General features: G+C 39.7%; 1 protein-coding gene across 1 annotated transcript in view; it reads right to left on the bottom strand.

The window, feature by feature from the left end:
• Window positions 1-1,566: 1,566 nt before the first annotated feature.
• The window catches only part of NCEH1 (neutral cholesterol ester hydrolase 1), a 60,571-nt gene continuing 42,823 nt past the window's right edge, over window positions 1,567-19,314 (bottom strand). Inside the window, exons 3-5 of the mRNA XM_081030195.1 lie at window positions 18,572-18,641; window positions 8,117-8,288; window positions 1,567-5,180 (exon numbers count right to left, since the gene is read on the bottom strand). Of these exons, the coding sequence (XP_080886321.1) occupies window positions 4,563-5,180; window positions 8,117-8,288; window positions 18,572-18,641 (860 nt within the window). The 3' untranslated portion in view covers window positions 1,567-4,562. The remainder of the gene's footprint in view (window positions 5,181-8,116; window positions 8,289-18,571; window positions 18,642-19,314) is intronic.

Here is a 19,314-nt window from a genome sequence, read left to right as displayed (position 1 = left end):
AAGTTGACTTTTGTGGAACACTTATGGAATATATTAATATTACACAGTTCATTCTTTTAGGGCAGTTTGTAACAGTTTATTTAACATAGCAAAAACCTCAATATCTGTTAAGAAAAATGCAGCAAGGACTTGAGTGGAGGAAGGAAGAAAAAAATCTTCACTTTATCCATTCACTCAAAAACATTTCTTGCTTTAAAATTTGGTTGTTAAGAACAGGGCTGAAATTACTTTGAATTATTTAATTTTGCTGGGAAATATTTAGTTTTCAGTCAAATAACTATATTTGACATAAACTTAATTTACTTCTAGGAAAACACATAGAAAATTATTATAAGCTCAATTTTTCTCAGTGAGAATGTATTAATTCAAAAACACATTTGAAAGTCCACTATGTGCTCTGTTCTAAATGCTGAGGAAACAGGAATGGACAAGATAAAGGCCCCGCAGTCATGGAGCTTACATTTAAGTAGGGGGAAAACACATAACAAGCCTGTAATCAAATAATAAATAAGAATTGCAGACAGAAAGCGATTTGGGAAACAGCAATGGTAAACACAGCTATCAGATGGAGAGGTCCTGGGGTGGGAAGAGGGGTGGGGATTGGAAGGGTTGGGTGCTAGTTTGGACAATCTATCTGAGAAGGTGGAGCTGTCAATCTGACATGTCAACAATGAGCCAGTGGTCAAAAAATCTGGGGGAGGAGCTTCCAAACAGAAGATACAAAATGTCCCCAGCTTCTCTCTGGGTAATGGCACACAATGCTGGTGCTAAATTACAGGGCTGAGCAATCCACATATGCCTACTAGAAATCATATTTACATTTCCAGTCTCCGAGATTTGGGCAATATGGCACTGATGACAGTATCTCCCAGATGTTTCAATAGGGTAGCCACTAGAAAATATGAGATGTTATAAAAAGGGGGTGGGAGAGAATAAAAGAAAGAAAATCACAAGAAAAACAATATTAAAACAGAGTACATTTTAAATACCCCAAAGGAGAATTGCTGGAACTAATAGTGAATACCTCCAGGAAAACATAGCCACACAGCAGAGGTTTTATGCACATTTAGAGCCAATTTAGACCATTCAGAACCAATACAAACAATTAACTTTGGGGGGAAAAAACTTTTGTAAATTCCTATGATATTGATATAAACTATGCATAGTAAACTCAAGTGTGAAAGTATTAGATTTGCTTGTAATGACAGGGTCAACTTGGGAACTTTCCTTCAGTGCAATTGATACTTCTTTGGCTGAAGTAGGTAAAATCCAAATTCATTTGCACTATGATATCCCTTCCTAATACGTGTATTGAAAGTCCCAACATTGTCCTGGGTCCTGCTTGGCTTTTATGAATATTCTAGCCAGTCCAAGGCCAGTACCCTCAATATGAATAGCATATATTGAAATGAATGTCATCACGGAGGCCACTGAGTCACTTCTCAGAGATTAAAAGGCAACTGGAAGACTCCAGTGGGCAGGCGATTTGGGCAGAATTGTGGCTAGAGATCTGGGACATGGAAAGAAAGAGACAGATGGGAACCAGAAAATGAGACAAGAGGCACATTTCCAGATGGAGCCATTTTATTTCCAAACATGAGTCAAAACAGATATATACTTTCCTCCTTCCACACTGGATTTTTATCTTATATAATAGATTTGCTGCTAAAATCCTTCATAAAATCTGCCTTTCCCCTTGCAATGGGAAATAAGCAAAAAGTCAAAGGTTAAAAGGTCATGCATAAAATATTATATCCACCAAGATAATTATATAATAATCTTAAATTCTTCACAAATCAATGACAAATCATTAAGACTACACTTCACTATATTTTGCAGCACTTCAAGATTTTTTCTTCATATATTTATGTTCATATTTCACAAGCAATGATATTACAAAAAGACTGTCAACTTTTTCATAAAATAGGAAAACAAAACAAAGCCATGGCTTTTTATTTTTTATTTTTTATAAGAACAAACACTAAAAGAAAATGAACTTAACCCCAAACCAAAATACCTTCAACATAAACTCTGTAGGCTTCCCACAGGAGTTCTTAGCACTAAGATTTTGGTTAGTTTAACTTCTCCTTATCTAGCGGTTTTTGTGTATCATGATTCCCGACTGTTATTCTTCCAAGGAGAATTTCAAGCAAGAAGACCTTCAAGTAAGGTCTGAGGTGGGATACAGTGCAGTCATTAGACAAATTATTCACATATATAAAAGCTTTAATGAAACTCAAGTATTTCATGAGAAATAGTGCTTGTCCCCTTCTCCATTTCACTCGATTTTCATCTGAGAGAATTCTAGCAATCTGTAATCATTTATTATATATACATTTCTATAGGATTTGGCTCACAATTCTGGGGGCAAGGGGATGTCATTCTAAGGAAGTCTGTGCGTGTATTATAATTCCTTTGCTTTAATTAGAGGTAGATAACCTCTAAGGTCCAAACATTGCTTCCTTCAAAGGGTGTCAAAAAGAATAGTATTAAATGAGGAGTAAGAACCAAAATCCATAGAGTAAGAACTAACGTTCCAGTTTGTGAGAAAAAAAAATTTGATGGTGCATATGTGTGTGTATATGGAATAAATGACCTGAAGAAAACCACTGTAGAAGAAGAGTCAATACAATTTGCCAGTCTGACAAAAATGGTTGAAATTTATAGTGGAAGAGACCTCATAGATCAAGTAATTCAAATCTCTATTTTAGAGGACAAGGAAAAGAGGCCCAGAGGTGGTAAATGACTTGCCTGAGTACATTAGCACGCTAAGTTGTATGATTATTTTTATACTCACACAGGCACACACACTGTTGTATTTATTTCTGTGTTGCACATAAAATGCTACTAGCTTATATAATGAATGTAAAATAACCATGCACATTTTCATTTCTGATTCCATTGCCAGAAGTGAGACATGCCCATCTTTCAAATGAGCGAAAGGTAGTACTTTCTCTCCACTGATAAATGTGTTGTATCATTACATGGCTGGACTGCTGCCTTCTGCAGTCCCTGGAAATAGCATGGACTGGGGGAGAAGTAAGAGCGGCAGGAGGGAGAGCAGAGGGCAACCCAGGTCAGAATTAGTTTCTTGTTAGGCCAAAGATGTTCCTACTGGCAGTGAAGGCTTTACATCAAGTCCAACGTGGGCTACTGGGACTTCTAGACTTGGTGAAAGGAGATAATGAGGGTGTAGGCACAAGATGCCAATGTATGAATTGCCCTTTACCCAGAAGAATATATTCCTGGGACCGTACAGAGCAGAAATGACCAGTGTGTGCTTGCCTAAGCTATAAATGACAAACTTAGATGACTTTGCCAGCTGCAGTCAGAGTTTCTAATGATCTTAGTTTGTATAAGCATAGGAACATCAAAATATTTAGGCCCGATGTATAGTAGTATTAATAGCTATTTTACATTTTCCCCATAAAATTACATGTGCGTATACCTCTAAGGTAGTTTTTGAAACCCTTAGATAGTTTTATTATTTTTAACATTCTTTACAGACCTTATCCTGAAAAATCTTAAGTCTAGTTCCATATATTAACATTAAACAACTTTAAAAAATAAACAATACGTTATCTATACCAAAATAGCCCCATTTTAAAGCCACATAAGTGAGAAACTTGAATTTTCAAGAATAAAACTAGACCCTCTATAGGTATTTTTCATAATTTTAAACTAATAACTTCTTTCCTGACTATGGCAAATATTTACACACTGCTCTTGGTAATTTATGTCATTACTATGCATTATGAAAACAATAGGTTGGTTCATCTGCCTGTCTTTACTTGTTCTATAATGGAAAATTGATTCTAAATTTAAATAAATTTGGTCCCAAAAGTTCTCCCCCAAGGAGACAGTGTAACCAAAAATCGATGTACAGATATCCAGTGCATGCAACCTTATGTTTTCTAATAAGAGTGGTAGAAGGTAACTTTCAAGTATCATCATAATCCAACTGGACTTATAGATAGCTATCTCATAAACTTAACACTCTAAAGGAAGAAAGTCATTTGAGAAACTTGTCCTTGCTAGAACACCTTTGCCAAAATTCCCATAGGAAACAAAACCATCCATCCACAAAGGACAGAGAGCACTCGGTACCCAGTTCTGAACCTAAAGTGCACACATTTAACTGAACAGTCCTCAGAACTCAAAGTAAACTCTGGCAAGTTGAAGAAGAGCCCACATTTTCTCAACTCATTAAAGGTCACTATATTACCCACAGCTGGAAGAATTTCTTCTACAAAGAAGCACTTGACAGCAAGACCCACAGCTATTTTTAGCTCCTAGTCCTGCTTCCTGCAGTGGTGGGTATTTGTAGTAGTTTGGCTAAAACAAGAATAGAGAGACTGGCCCCACTTTGAGAACCAGATTTAGATGTTTTTGCACTTATGTTAGTCAAATGTATTTTAAAAAATTAAATTAGCACACAGCAGGGAATAGAGGTTCCATAATTCACGAGTGATGAGGGGGAAATTAGTCGACTAAAAAGTGCATGTCTTTCCCAAGCAGGTACAGGTCAAGAGGGGCACAAGCATTCCAGAAATGTTACTCCTTTACAGGTTCTGATCCAGCCACTTGATGTAACTATTCCTAGTCCGGAGTCCCACTGAGAAGTTGGTGGGCCAGCTGGTGAAAATCATGCATCCGTGGAAGCCATCCTCAAAATGGTCGAGGGTCACCTTCACACCTGCCCTCTCCAAACGCTTTGCATACATGATCCCATCGTCTCTTAGGACGTCATGCTCACATGTCAGAATATAGGTCTTGGGGAGGTGCTGCAGGACTTCCTGGTCTGCGATGAGTGGGGCAGAACGGGCATCCAGCAGCTGAGGGATCTCCCGGATGATCCTGGCATTGCCGGTGGTCTGCATGACAGGCTTGTAGTTCTTGGTGATGGATGTGGGCAAGAGGGACGTCCAGTTTAGACGGGCCCTGAGGGCAGCAGCCTCTTCCACATCGAGTGAAGTGTGGTTGTTAACTATCATTGCCTGGATAAAGTCATGGTTGCCTTTGAAGTAGTCTATCCAGTACTTTACCATCACGTAACGGGGCACGATGGGGATGTTCACATTTTGCTGATAGGAGGGTGTGTTAAAATCTAAAGCTTGAAGAACAGGATAAATTAAAGCTTGCACTTTGAGCTTGTTTTTCAGGCTGGCATCTTGACTAAACTGGAGGAGAAGAAGCAAACACATTATTTCATTTTGCACGGCTCCTTTTATAGAAATCACACCTTAAAAAGTAGCTTAATGCATTACTTTTAATTAATCAAAGGGATACAGTTATTACATTTCTACCAGGCATGGTATTAAGTAAAGTAGTTTAAAAAATAAATAGTTCCCCATTACCACCACCACCACAACCATAACAAGCTGCTGGATATTTACTAAGAAAGGTCTGATGTTGGCCCCTCATAGTTTTGGCTGAACACTTCAGTGGTGCATGATCTCTTAGGTCTTTAAACCTCTTTAGCACTTTACTTGTACCTATCCTTTGGCACTTAGCACACCTTGTTGGGTATTATGGATGGACAATGTGTGAACCTTATTTAGTTTTGTATTCCATGCAATGCCCCAAAAAGGCAATGGTCTCCTGGAGAGAAAAAAAGTAGTCTGACTCCTCCAAAGGATACGGGTGGGAAATGCTAAATTAATAGATGATGGGACTCCAGAGTGTTTTAGAAGGACCTCCGGGTATCTCCTCTGATGAGCACTTGGTCTTCATGCTTGGTGAGAGAGTGAGAATGTAAATAGTGCCGGCAAAGTACCCTCCATTCTACTAAATGAACATGTACACAGAGTGAAGTCGATATGAGGAGAGGAATGGACCCCCTAACTCAGCAGATCTCAGTTCCCCCAGGGCTCCATAAAATGTGAATACATTGCCTCATTCTGTAATTCTAGTGTCTAAAAGGACATATTTTTCATGTAATACCTAAAAGACAACTAACCAACTCGCTGTAGGCAACTAAACAATCTTTAAGACAATGTTAGTCACACAATTCTGTTTCACACCAGCCTTTAGAATCTCTCCCCCAGGGAAGATATAACTGCTCTGTAAAAGCAAGAGGAGGTGATCAGTACACAGTACTATTAATATGTGCCAAGAATTGTATATAGATCATCTCATTAAGTCCTGGCAACAGCCCTGCAGTCAATCAGATGACATCATCTTCATTTCCCTGAGTCTCAGAGAGATTAAGGGACTTGCTCAAAGCCCTATAGGTCTGAAACGGTGGGGGGTTGGCGGGCTGGATTCCATCTTAGTTTCGTCTGATTTTAAAGCCTGTGATTTTTTTCCCATGGCACCAGGACTTGCTTCTTGCCGTATTTGGACACATGAATAGCAAATCTGCCATTGCCAAGCGGAGAATCAAGTTATTTAATTATAGCAAAGGGGAAGGAACCAAAGGTACACCACCAATAAAAGAAGCAGATGCTACTTGAGAATACCAAAAGAAATTTGGAGGTGAAAAGACAGAGATGCTATTCTTAAGTTATTTGACATGTTAAACAAAAAACTTTGCAGCTCAAAGCTTTCCTGAAAAGAAAGGCTTACTGAGACATATACTAGCCAGAAAAGAACCTGGGCATGCAGGCTGATCCACCAACAGTAGGGCGAGAGGGAGAAGAGGGATGTCCCCTGTCCTTGAGCTGACAGGCTTCTTTGATACAATGGGTTTGAGGAAGAAAGATGTAAGTTGTTTTGAAACGATTTACATTGGCTATAGATAAGGAGGGGGCAGGAAGAGGAAAAGCCAGGGAAGTTCCAGAATAGATGCACAGTCCGTAAGGAAGAAGTATTTCTTACTTCTGTTAGGTAGAAGTTAGAAAATGGAGGAAGAGGAGGAGGGATGGCAGTGAGGGGTCCATAGTGCCTACAGAAAAAGCTTATAACTAGCTTTGATTAACTGCCTCCAGCCATGTATCTGTTTTTACAACATGACAAGAGGTGGTCTGGAGCAAGATAAGGATCTCAGAACTCCACCCATCTTAGGAGGTCACACTCTCCCATGGAAGAGCATGTGCCACCTTTTCCTGCCACATCAACATGTAACTCCCTCACCCCACCCAGCAAACTGTAAGTCTTCGGGACAAGGGGCCAGAAACCTATTCCTCTCTCTGCCCGCTCGGCTAGGCCCGTTCTCTCCCTGAGAACGTATCACTAATAAACCCTGCTTGCGTGCTAATCAGTTTGCTGATCTTTGATTCTTCACTGCATTGGCAAAAAGAACCGAGCCTCCCACAACACTTCTGGATTGGCTGTGGGCAGTAGTCTGGAAAGTTCATGCGTAATAAGCAGGATGCAGTGGTATCTGGTGGTTGGCTATTATATTTTTTTAGCTAGCCACCTCAAAGTTGATTCAAAGCTTTAACACACATTCAGGAATGTGAGCAGTTTTTTGTTTGTGTTGGCTGAAGGCTCTGTGGTTAACTGATTAACCTCTTACCTCTTCTTTCCACCCTCTGGCCTGCCGTAATTTAATTTATGACATCTCGGAGTTTTTCTCTTGTCAATTCCATAAGAGGAAGAAAATGTATACTTATCTTTGAGTTTATACAGTTGCCCCAAAGTTTGTTTTCAAAGAATTTAACCAGGTAAAGCTCAGATTAGCTTGTGCTATCACATTTAAAGTAGCTGAACCATTTAATATTTTCTTTGATAGTAAAAACAAACAAACAAAAAATGGGGAAACACTTTTTAATTTTTTAATCTGGCTCAAAGTTCTAAGGAAACAGCCTTAGCAATTAGAATTTAAGCAAAACTACCCTGTTTTGGAAGTCCAGCATGAAAAAGGAGCAGGGGATACTTATTTTCCACACAATTCTACGGGAGCCCTCTAAAATGTTAGCCCTCTTCTCACTTAGATTGTACTCAGGGCCTTTACAAGGATTCAGAGATGACACTTCTCTGAGGGGTCAGTGACCCCTCTTCCTACTTCAAAACAATCTCTGAGAGCTCTCTAGCTTCAGGCATCTGAATAACCTGGCCACCTAGTGACCAGAACACCTGGCTAAGCCTTTGTGATGTGTAGCGGAGAGTGTGTTGGTCTTTTGGAAATTATCATGCACCTTCCTACCATCAGTACCTCAGAGCAGTCTGTTACCTGTTGGCTCAGGGCGGCAGCCAAATTCCCACCAGCACTGTCACCAGAAATGCCAATTCTGCCAGGGTCAACTGAATACTTCTGTAAGACTTCTGGCTGCAGTAAGTACTTCGTGGCACGTTCAACATCGTGAATTTGAGCAGGAAAATAAACGTTGGGAACTAGCCGGTATCTGTGAAGACAACATTTGTATTCATTTAAGGACTTCACCAAGTCTTTATAGGCCATTTAAAGTTTAAGGAGAAACTGATGATGCTAGAAATAAACAGGCAAGGAATTAAAATAAACCACTGATTTACTTGCAAATCAAATACTTATCAAAACTTCAAAGTAAAAGGCAGGTGTCAATTATTAAGATCTGGATAGGACCACAGTAGATCTGGAATATTATTTCTGGAAGTCAGCGTTCCATTCACAATATATCTGGGTTAGAAGGGGACTCGGCAGAAACGACCCCTTCATTGGTCTCATGTTTAATGAGTCCATATGGTATTCTTTATGACATACTTGGTAAATACAGTAAATGTATACTCTGAAGAGGTCACGCCAGCCAGACATTAAACCCAAGAATGCATTCACTCCCTGGAAGGCTAGAACTACAATGCCAGTTGTTAACCAGTAAAAAGGAAGCCAAGTCTGCCAAGATGGCACAGGGCAGGCCCTTTGAGACAGCTCTGGAGCTTCTCCTATTGCCCCCACTTTGCAAGATCAGAGTCCCTTTGGGCTCCTACTCTGTATATTTAGTAGAATTCATATTCCCTCAAGAATCCCAAAGAACCCTGGTTTTGTCAAATGCCCCACTCTTAATAGCACCTTACAGATCCATATTTTGGTAGTGCCAGCTTGGAGAGAACCTCTCAGTCTGCACCTTCCTGTCTTGCTTATTGCTTCTCAGTCATCCTGTAAGCCTTACTCGAGGGTTTGGCCTCCTCCAGGCATCTTTCCTTGACTATAACTCCACTTGCTTCTGGGGCTGGGCTAGCTACCATTCCTTGCTACTTCTGCGTGCTGGGTTAGTTAAGCCATATTTAGGCCAGGAGCAGAAACCTCATTTTCAAAGCCATCTTATCTTGATCTTGTCTTGCTTCATCTCCTAGGGGCCTGTGATGAGGGGGCCTGGGTATTGGAAGGCGACCCAGGGCCAGGGTGTGGAGCTGGAGGGCTTGGTCATGCCCTGAAACGCTTTGTCAACAAAAACCCCCTGAAGTATTGAAGGGGGAACAGCCATGTTTACCCCCTCCTATAAAACTCCATACCCCTCTTTGCTCAGGGAGGTTATGATCTGTTCCCTATGCTCTAGCCTGACTTCCCACAGCTCAAACATGCCAAATCAATTTGAATAGACCAATCTTGCTCTCCCACAACTCATTCCTCTGGCCGTGCCTAACAAGGTTATATACTGTTCTTATTGTCTCATTTTAAAATGATTCCTTTATGTATTTCCTCTAAAGAGCATGTACTCCGATGTCAGGGACGGTTTTATACATCATCGTGTTTCCAGTAGCTATCAAAGTGGCTAGGTACATAACCATCATCCAGGCAGTAAACCTTTTGAGTATTAATATACCTTCACTTTGCAAATGATGAAACTGAGGCACAGGAACGTTACTTGATTTGTAAACTAAGTCTAAAACAGATGAAAACAAGGTAGGATAGAAACTAATTACTTAATTAAAGCCTAATAATAGTTAAGAACTCCGGTCTTTTGATTTCCATTTTATAATTAGCATACTTAGCATCAGAAACGAATTTTTTCTAAGGTATTCTATATGAGGCCATTTATTTCTCCTATCTAAAAATCCAGCTAGTTCATTAAATACCTTGGCATTCAGTGCAATTGTATTCAAATGGACAAATATTTGTCAAATACTTTGATAAGCAATAAATGTAGATTTGGTCATTCAGGAATTACTATAATACATCTAAAAACTAAATGCAATACAAAATTCCCTTAGTGGTTGTCTTAGAACAGATGAAACACGTTTTCTAATTTCTTTCTTATTTTTCCATCTGCAGTGATCAATTAATCATCCAAAATGGTTTTTTCTCCAGTTGAGTTTCACTGTCTAAAAGCCGCTGCTATAGTATTCCATTCTTAACAATGGGTGAAAGGAGTAGGATTACACCATTTTGTCCACTAGGGGGAGAAATCTCACATGATTCTATTTAACCCCCATTCTGGGACTAAGTCTCAATTTTTTAACTTCCGTATTACCAAACTGAATTCTTAATTCTTTCAATTAAATAAAATACAACTGCACTTTATGACTCACATTGTGAAAATAAAGGCTATTTTGTTTCGGTAAGATTCCATATATCATGATAAACTGTTTTCCTGGTGGCCTGGGAGGTCAAAATATTAATACATTTTACTTAATCACACATGAATTAAATTTTGAGATGTTTCACAAAAGGTCTTAGTGACTTTGACTAAAAAGAAATTGGTAATCTAAAAAACATGCTACTCCCTCAAATCTTATCAGTCAATTATAACTGGCTAAGATAACAGAGTAAACGTGCTTACTTAACAACAAACAGGTTATGATGCAAGAGTCTTCCTGGTGCCCTTAAAGATATACCTCCTCACCCCTCCCCTTGCATTTGTTCAAGCTGGAAACATTCTCGAGCTTTCTTCAATAAGAAGGGACACTGTTTTCACAGACTGGAGAATAAAGTGAAACTGGATATTTCTGAGGTCACCTAGTGTAAGATAAGCTTGCAAAGGAGCTTGAAATTGACCTGAGGAGTATAACAAAAGTTCCATAATATCTTCATAGACACAGAAAACTGAGGATCAGGAGGAAATTTACGAGAGGTATAGCCAAAGAAAGCATGCGTAAATATAGTTATCTGCTGCTTTTGTTCAAAGCTATGTTCCTGCAAAGTACTGAAAGAGCATCCTGCCTTTTTCTTAACTTTACAATTGTAGCTCTTGACTAAAAGAACTTGAATTTGTGGCAAATACAGTCTCCAATTCTCCAACTCATTGCATGGATAATGACTCTCCCATGCCAGCTTTTGCCTGTCTATTACTGTGCATGACTCCTAGAAGAACAAAATTTAGTGTAGATTCAGGAATGAGGTTAAATCAATTTAATAAATCTATACACTCTGTAAAAATTATCTTATTCCTGCTAGGTGAGGCACCTCACCAAGTGCTCTACGGATGTGTTTTCACTCACATCTCAAAGCAAACCTGTGGGTTTAAGGATGAAAATATGAGGCTCAGGGAGGGAGTATAATTGGTCTACCACAACTAATGAGTGGCAAAGCTGTGATCTGAATTCACAATGGACTGTGAAACCCACATGTACCTTTCCTTTTAAAATATTCTCCTTCTTCAAAACTCACAGCCTTTTAATGTGTGAATGTGTGTTCTCCTTACCTCATCAAAGCGGTAAGATCTCAAAACTGCAGATTTCTAGCATCCGAGAATGTCTCTCATGATTTCAGTGCTTTTACAATATTCTCAAAACAAACCACCTAGTACAGTACCTGGGCACATGGTGCATGTTGTGAATGAGAAAGGGGTGCTGTAATAATAAATCATAAATTCCTAACTGAGCAGGTCTTTGTGGGTAGTCATGTCCCAGGCATGTAACATCTTCAGTGAAAGGTTTTTAAGCAAGCCCTGTACATTGTTCTTGTGCATCTAGGCTAACACACCTTTGAAATGCCAGAAATAATACCTTTCAAAGGTGTAACAAGCCTCAAGAGAGCACATAATCTTGTTACCTATCCTGTAACCCAACCCGACCCACCCTTGCTTTCTCTGAGCTCCATGCAATCTTTTGTAAATTCCCTCCTTAATTCCAAATGCACAAAAGAAACTGAAATCTGTCACTCTCTGGGCATTTGAGAGCTTGCTTCTTGGCAACTGTCATCCGTTTTGGCTCAAATAAATTCTTATAAAAATTCTTCTACAGGTTTGGACATTTCTTAGGTTGATGATCTTTAATAACATACTTTTCCTTCCACCAAAGTTGTAAATATTTATTTTATACCTTTTACGTATAAAATATGTCATACAACACTATCTGCAGTGAGAAAAATAATAAGCCATATGGCACTAAAAACATAAAAAAAGGAATTGTTCCTAACCCACATACTCTTCAGGCACACCTCCAACGAATCCACTTCCTGTAACTATGCATAGCTCAGAGTTTCTCAACTCTGTGCACACTGTAGGATAATCCTGGGTGCTTTAAAACAACACTGACATGAGCCCCTCTACAAAACATTCCAATTCATTTCATCTTGACATGAGCCCACATGTCTCCATTTAAAGAAAAATTCCCCCAAGTAATTCTAATCTGCAGCCAAGGTTAAAAAATATTACTGAGTCCAGCTACATTGTCATTCTTTTCTAAACATATCTCCCTGTTCCCGTACCAAATATATTGGTCCAAATATATTGGTCCCTCTCCTCATCCTCTATATCCTTCTCCCAGCAACTGCTCATCAAATGTTCCTATCCTTTAAGTCCCATTTCAAATGCCACTTCTTCCATGAAACCTTCTGAAAACCCAGGCAAAAGAAACTCTCCTTCCTTGCAACCCTCAAAGTCTTTCTGACAGTAGGTCATACCACACACACCCCAACTTCCTCTAGCAGTGAACAGAAAGTCCCAATTCTGTACTAAAGAGTTTGATGAATACCTCCCTGAAATAAGCTTTATTACTTTATTAGCTGCTTTATTAACAGTGACCAGGGTGATGGAGCAATGCTTGGAAAGACTGACAAACTGCTCCTTAAGTCACAGGCAGGTACTGTACGAAGCCTGGAGTTGAGAGGAAATGTGAGTTGTTCCAAGTATGTGGAAGTCGAAGCTCTGCATGTCACTAGTGTTCTAGTGATATTGTAAAGGACATTCTCCCTCAAAATAACCTAACCTGGAAACACTGTGTACAACCTTCTGCTGCGGAGAAGGACACTGAGTTCTCTCCACATAGTGCCAGTTAGGTGAAACGTACATGTGATATTCTGGAATGAAAGTATACTCTTGTTAGATGCAGCAGGAATGAGATAAAATCTCATCCCCTTTTTTTTTTCCTTTCCACCATCTCCCAAAAGGAGCATACTACATTCACCTTGAGAATACAAAAAGGTTAATATTCTCCTCAGTCAGAGAGAACCCATATCTTCAGTAGCGGTTATTATCGTAAACAAATCAATAGTTACATTTACATAGTGCTCTCTGTTCGTGGGAGACATCTCCAGAGGAAGAATCTACTTATTCCTCTAACAGCTAGATACTTCATTTCCATTAAAAGAACGTACAGTAAAACTGCACAAAAGTGGAAGGATTGTGAATGGACAGTTGTTTCTCTTTTTGTTCTTAAACGGTGGTTTGTGCATACAGGTTGAGGAATGGTCTTCCTTTCTTGTTCTGCTCTCAAGATTGGTCCCTTGAGATAGCTTTCAATACCAGACCTTCAGCAAGGGAGAGCTGACATTATCAAGGGCTTGGCTAACTGAGTAAGAATAATATTCAAAAGAACTGACATGTCAGGATGCTGCACCCAAATCCTATGTGACTGAGCCTAGAACTGTGAGCCCGTCCAAGGATGGGATTCTCTGACTCTGTTCACCATTTAAGACTCTGTATCTCCAAACACAGCAGGGAGGTCCCCGACTCTGTTTATCTAAACTGCCTCCTCCCATTCAGATGGGAACCCCGCCTTTAACCTCAAGAGTAAATAGAGAGCCAGAGCACTCTCCCAGGTGGCTACTGAAGCCCAAGGAGGCTTGGTGCCCTGTCCTTCTGGCCTCCTTTCTCGTGCCATTTCATAAGCTAAACATAGCTCGGGAAGGTTCAGGCGTGGGTGGAACTAGGCTTCACAACCTCCCTGCAATTTGCGGTCATAGGTGTTCTGTTACTGCAGCACCGGCTTTTTGTAAAGCTCCAGTTTTCCCCCCAGAAATTCTAAAAGACCTAAAGCACAAGAGAGAAACCAGTGGATTTTTATTAGTAGAAACTGGAACCAATAAGATATTCGTTAAACATGTCGAAAAAGGAGATTCATTAAGTTAATGAGAGTGAAGAAAATAAAACAACCTACTTCTCAAAAGAAGCCACAATATTTATTCTCTTCCTGTAGTACTGAATTATTTTTAATACTGGACTTTCTTTGGCTTTGCTAAGGTTGGCCTTGACTGAATAAAAGGAAAGTGTTGAGCAAATCTTCCCTTTTGTATAGGGGAACCCTTAGGAATTTGGTCTGCTCACCTTCCAGGGCTGCCCAGGTTGGGGGGATTTTTGACGATTTCTCTGCTCAGGACTGAGGCAGGTAAAGGAGCAGAGGGAAAGTCACAGCTAGGTAACTGTCACTCCGTGGTTTTCAGTCTCTTATTTGTACAACTATTTATCAAGATGTGTGTTGTATGGTGCCTCTAAAAGCACTGTGATTTTTCAGCATGTATTCATCTAATTTTGTGGAATCAAAAAAAGAGAAAACCAAACCAAACCAGAGGCATAAGTGTCCCATTGCTTATAATTCTTAGCAGTAAACTCAGGTAAGTACTACGGCTTCTTTTCTGTCTACATTAGCAACATTGTGCTTTACAGCCCTGTAAAAAGTTTGAAGTTCCCTGTGCATAGTGCCACCTGACATTTGATGGAATGGGAATGAATCTCCATCTTCATAAAACGAACAGTTTATGTGTGTAACACGATTTAATCAAAAGCAAAACACAGCTTCAAAGTTTCCCGCACCCAAGAAAGCAACATAAATGCTGCCTAGAACTTAAGAAAACGTATAGAATTAAATAGAATTTAAATCATATTCAACATGCCTACTTTGTTATTATCTTGCAGTTTATCTTTTAAAAAAGAAATCAAATCTTCCTTTTCCCTTATGTCTTATGGTTCTTCTAGCTTTGTGTCTTATTATATAAACTACAGGTAAAAAGGTACCGGGCTATAGCTAAACTGCACTGGATTTTATGAAAATAAGTTTATGAATATAAAATAGGACCTTCCTAGATTATATAAATGAGGATACAGCTATGTATCATGGGTGTAATGAGATAAACTTCTTTCATTTATTTAACAAATAATTATTAGGCAGTTAATATGTAAAATAGCACCGTGTTGTAGAAGCTACTGAGTAGAAGGCATGGCCTATTTCTTTTACCCTGAGGTTGCGGGGGTGTGACCCCAGAGCCTTGAACCAGTACCAGTAACATGATCTGAGGAGTCCCAACTCCTGGTGCTTGCTTCATGTGAGGTGATTCCATTACCAGGGCTGCCCTCAACCCTTGCCTACCAGCTACCTCAGACAACCTTTCCCGAGGCCACGCCCCACATGAAGCAAAGCTGACACCACTACCCACTCCTGTGGGCCTCAAGGTAGCTGTGTCCAGACAGCCTCTGTGCTAGGAGAAGGTGGTATTCCAGCAGAACCAAGAGTCCACCATCCTCCTGAAGACTTCAGGATCATCTACCCTTATTTCTTATTTTCATTAGTCATTGCCAGAAGTCTATGTCCCTCCATCGGTCTTCTCCCATGTTTTATCCCCTTAATGCTCTCTGCCTCCTCCCCTTCCTCCCAAACCCTCTCCTTACACCACATGGGACCTGCATGACCAACTCACATTGTCTAACTATGGTCTGCTCATCCTAAGGAGCTCAATTCAAATATCACCTTCTTTAAGACACCTTCTCTGATCCTTCAAATGAGGTAAAATCTTAGCTATTAGGTGCCTCCGTTATTACTTACCCTTCTATTTTACATGACTTAACATGACTTGTTCAAGGTCTATTTTCTCACCTAGACTGTAAACTCCTTGTGGGTAGGAATTATGTCTGTCCTACATTGTTATATCACCAGAATTTAACATACTAACTGGCACATAACAGGAATTCAACAGATATTTATGGAGTAAAATGAAGAGGAAAGAGATGAGCAGTGAGAAGAAATATATTCCTAGGTTGGATCTCTGAACATACTTTCCAAGAGAAACATCATGATCATTTGACGTTGGCTATCCCTCAACGAGAGCATAGGTTACGTGGCTCTATGTGAGCCGCTGGCCTGCATCCACGCATCTGAGCTCATTATTTCTGCAAAGAGAAGTGCTGTGAGTTCCTAGCACATGCTAATAAATACTTTTGTAAGTTGGACCTTTCAACCTATGGGTGAGAGTACTAATACTCCAGAATTGTCTAGTACTTCAGGTATCTGAAGCCCTTTTATCTCAATGACCCAAACTGATTCTCCTGACAACTCTGTCAAATTATTAGCCCAACTGAAGGTATACATATTGACCTAGCGTACATGTTCTCAGCCTTGTATTGGGTGATGGGGACCCAAAGGAAAGCAGACATGATTTCTGTTCCCAGTAGCTCACGTTCTAGACACACAGGAAGGAGTCCTAGCCTCATTTGGAACATGCAAGTAAATGACTTGCCTCAGGTCACACAGTCATGGGTAAGGGCACTTGCCTGCTGCTGTGAGGTCTCCTAGTCGATAAACTTCTGGATGCTACATTGGATTGATGAGGCACGATGGAAAGTTAAGATAAAAACAGTGCTATGTTTTAGTTCTTTTTAAAAGTCTTAAAAACATCTCATCCATCCTTGTGTATTTTATGATAAGTCTAAGAATACCTGTTTCACTTGAGATGGATGCTGACAGATGGAGAAGGGCTTGTAGAAAGAGCTTAGCAAGTTGCCACATGCTTATATTGAAGCCCTGGAGGACGAGGCCTGTGTGGGAAGACTCATGGCACCAAGTAAAGTAGGCCCAACAGGACTTTGAGGAGCTGGAGCTACACAGGAAACCACTGAAGGGGCCCTGAGCCTTGTTCCCCAGCACCGAGCTGTGGGGCCTTGCTCCATATAATGGGGCTCAGTTGCTTAAACAGCCCCTGCTTTCCTCTGGTCAACGGCCCAGCCCCAGTGACATAATCATTTACTTGAAGGCTCCTGCATTTCAGAACTTCCTGAGGGCTCTTGAGTGATCTGGGAGGCATTCCTGAGGGGAATGGCAGCTGCCCAGAGCTGTCGGCAGCCAAATCTGCTGAGGAAGCAGTCACAACCCAATCTGTGTGACTCTAGAGCTGCTGTTCCCAGAGTCAGAGCTGCCTAAATGACTCAGGAGACCAGCCCTGCTAAGGGACTGCAGAAGATAGGATTCTCTTAGGTCTTAGATCTGGATTGGGGGCAGGGAGGAGAGGAGTCATGAGTGGGAGACCAGCTAGCAAAGGGAGGTAGAGGGAGGGAGAGAGCTGGATAAGCTCGGGGCATCGAAGTGGCTGCTACAGCTATGAAACTGTCACGCAGCAGAATCGGCTTCCTTCAATACTGGCTTGATATTGGGTCAAAAAATTTTAGGAGCCTCGGGAGTGACTTGACCTGGCTGAATTCTCTACTCCATCAGCGTGACTATCTAGCTATGTGACCTCATGCAGGTTACTTAACTTGTTGGGCCTCCATTTCCTCATCTATGGGGGAAATAACAAAATATTTATCTTGGATGATTTTCATGAGAATTAAGCAAGACTCTTTATTCCTTCATGCCACAAGAATTTATAGAATGCCCACTATCTGCCAGCAACGTCTCCAGGCACCATGATCAGCAATGAACAAAAGAGACAAAAGTCCCTAAAATATCTGCCTTCATGATATATGCATTGTCTATGTCCACCCAGTACAATAAATACAGAATAAGTGGAACATATGGTCTGTCAAATGTTGATGACAGTTTTGGAGGAAAATAAAGCAGTGGAGAAGGGGGTTGCAGTTTTAAATAGTGGTGTCAAGAAATGCCTTGTTGCAAGGAGGATACTTGAACAAAGGTGTGAAAGACGAGAGACAATGCAACAGCACTTGCACAATGTCTGCCACTGAATAGGGGCCGTGGTTTTTGTATTATTACTATCACTACAATTGTTTTTAAGTATCAATCTCATTCTTCTTTCTCGAAAAGACGGCTAATACAGAATTAGTAGAAACAACTCAAAACATTGATATTAATACTAGTACTAATGAGGACAGTAATAACTACATCAACTAAGATTTGTTGAATACATTACTATATTTACAAGGTCTGAGTTACAGAACCTGACTCCAGGAGAATAATTTTTCCAATTCTTAGTTGTAGGAGAGATTTTCTTAAAGTGCTGTTTGGTTTTTAGTTTTTTTTTTAAAAAAAGCTGTAATCAAATGTATGTGCTATAGATAACTGATTGTATATTTCTCTCAATTTCAGTTACTTCCTTTTCCAGAAGTTTCCAAAACCAAAATCAAAAGATAATCTGAGGCATTCTAATGCTAGTTCAAGAAATTCCAAGTTATGTCAGAAATCATTTTGTGTAACCTGGGGAAAATCACCTAACCTTTCTGGATCTTTATTTTATACTTTATTTTATGACTTGTAAAATAAAGAGTCTAGATGGTTATCTAGGATCCATTTTTAAACATTTTTTTAATGACTAATGTTAATTACTTACTCAATGGAGACAATGACAGCGTTCAATTCCTCAGCCATTGCTGTACACAGCTCATCATAATATTTGATTTCTACAAGAAACAAAGGGATATCACTATTAAACAAGTTATTTCATGATGTACATTCTTAAATTCTGTTAATGGTGGATTGCTTTTAGACTTGGACATAAGTTATTAATAATAAAAATAATAAAAAGCAAATGTAAACATATGTCTTATTAATAGAGTTACACGTACAAATGCAGCATTTAAATCAGGTTTCTGATAAAATGCAATTACTATAAAATAACAGGAAATCCACATTAGATTATCTTTGAACTAACTAAACAGTTATTTCTAATGGACTATATGAAATGCATCAAATTAATCCTGATTTTGTAGCTCTTCAAATATATGCCTTTCCAAAAATCACAGCAAAAAAGCAGTTTCCTCCTTAGAGCCATACAAATTTTCTGTTTTAACACTCTCATTTGCTGCAATTCAGGAAGGTCACCAATTTGAAGAATACGGTATTTTGCTTAGAAAGAGGATCCAAAGGTTTGCAGTGACACAAGCAACTTTAATATGTAAAAAATTAATCCCTCGGCTATTCTTTCAATAAATTAAGAGAGGATTGTGTCATCAGAAAGTTAAATATTACCTAATTCCTGGGCTTTCCAAGGCAGTCTTAGAGCCAGAAGTTTAATAACTACACAACAGTCTACTTACCTCCCTCAGCCTGAGCTCTTTCTCTGGCAAGAGTGAT

Source organism: Rhinolophus hipposideros, assembly GCF_964194185.1.
Source record: "Rhinolophus hipposideros genome assembly, chromosome: 2".
In the NCBI taxonomy this organism is placed as follows: domain Eukaryota; kingdom Metazoa; phylum Chordata; class Mammalia; order Chiroptera; family Rhinolophidae; genus Rhinolophus; species Rhinolophus hipposideros.
The sequence above is the reverse complement of the archived record's forward strand: the minus strand, read 5'-3'. Positions and strand labels throughout refer to the sequence as shown.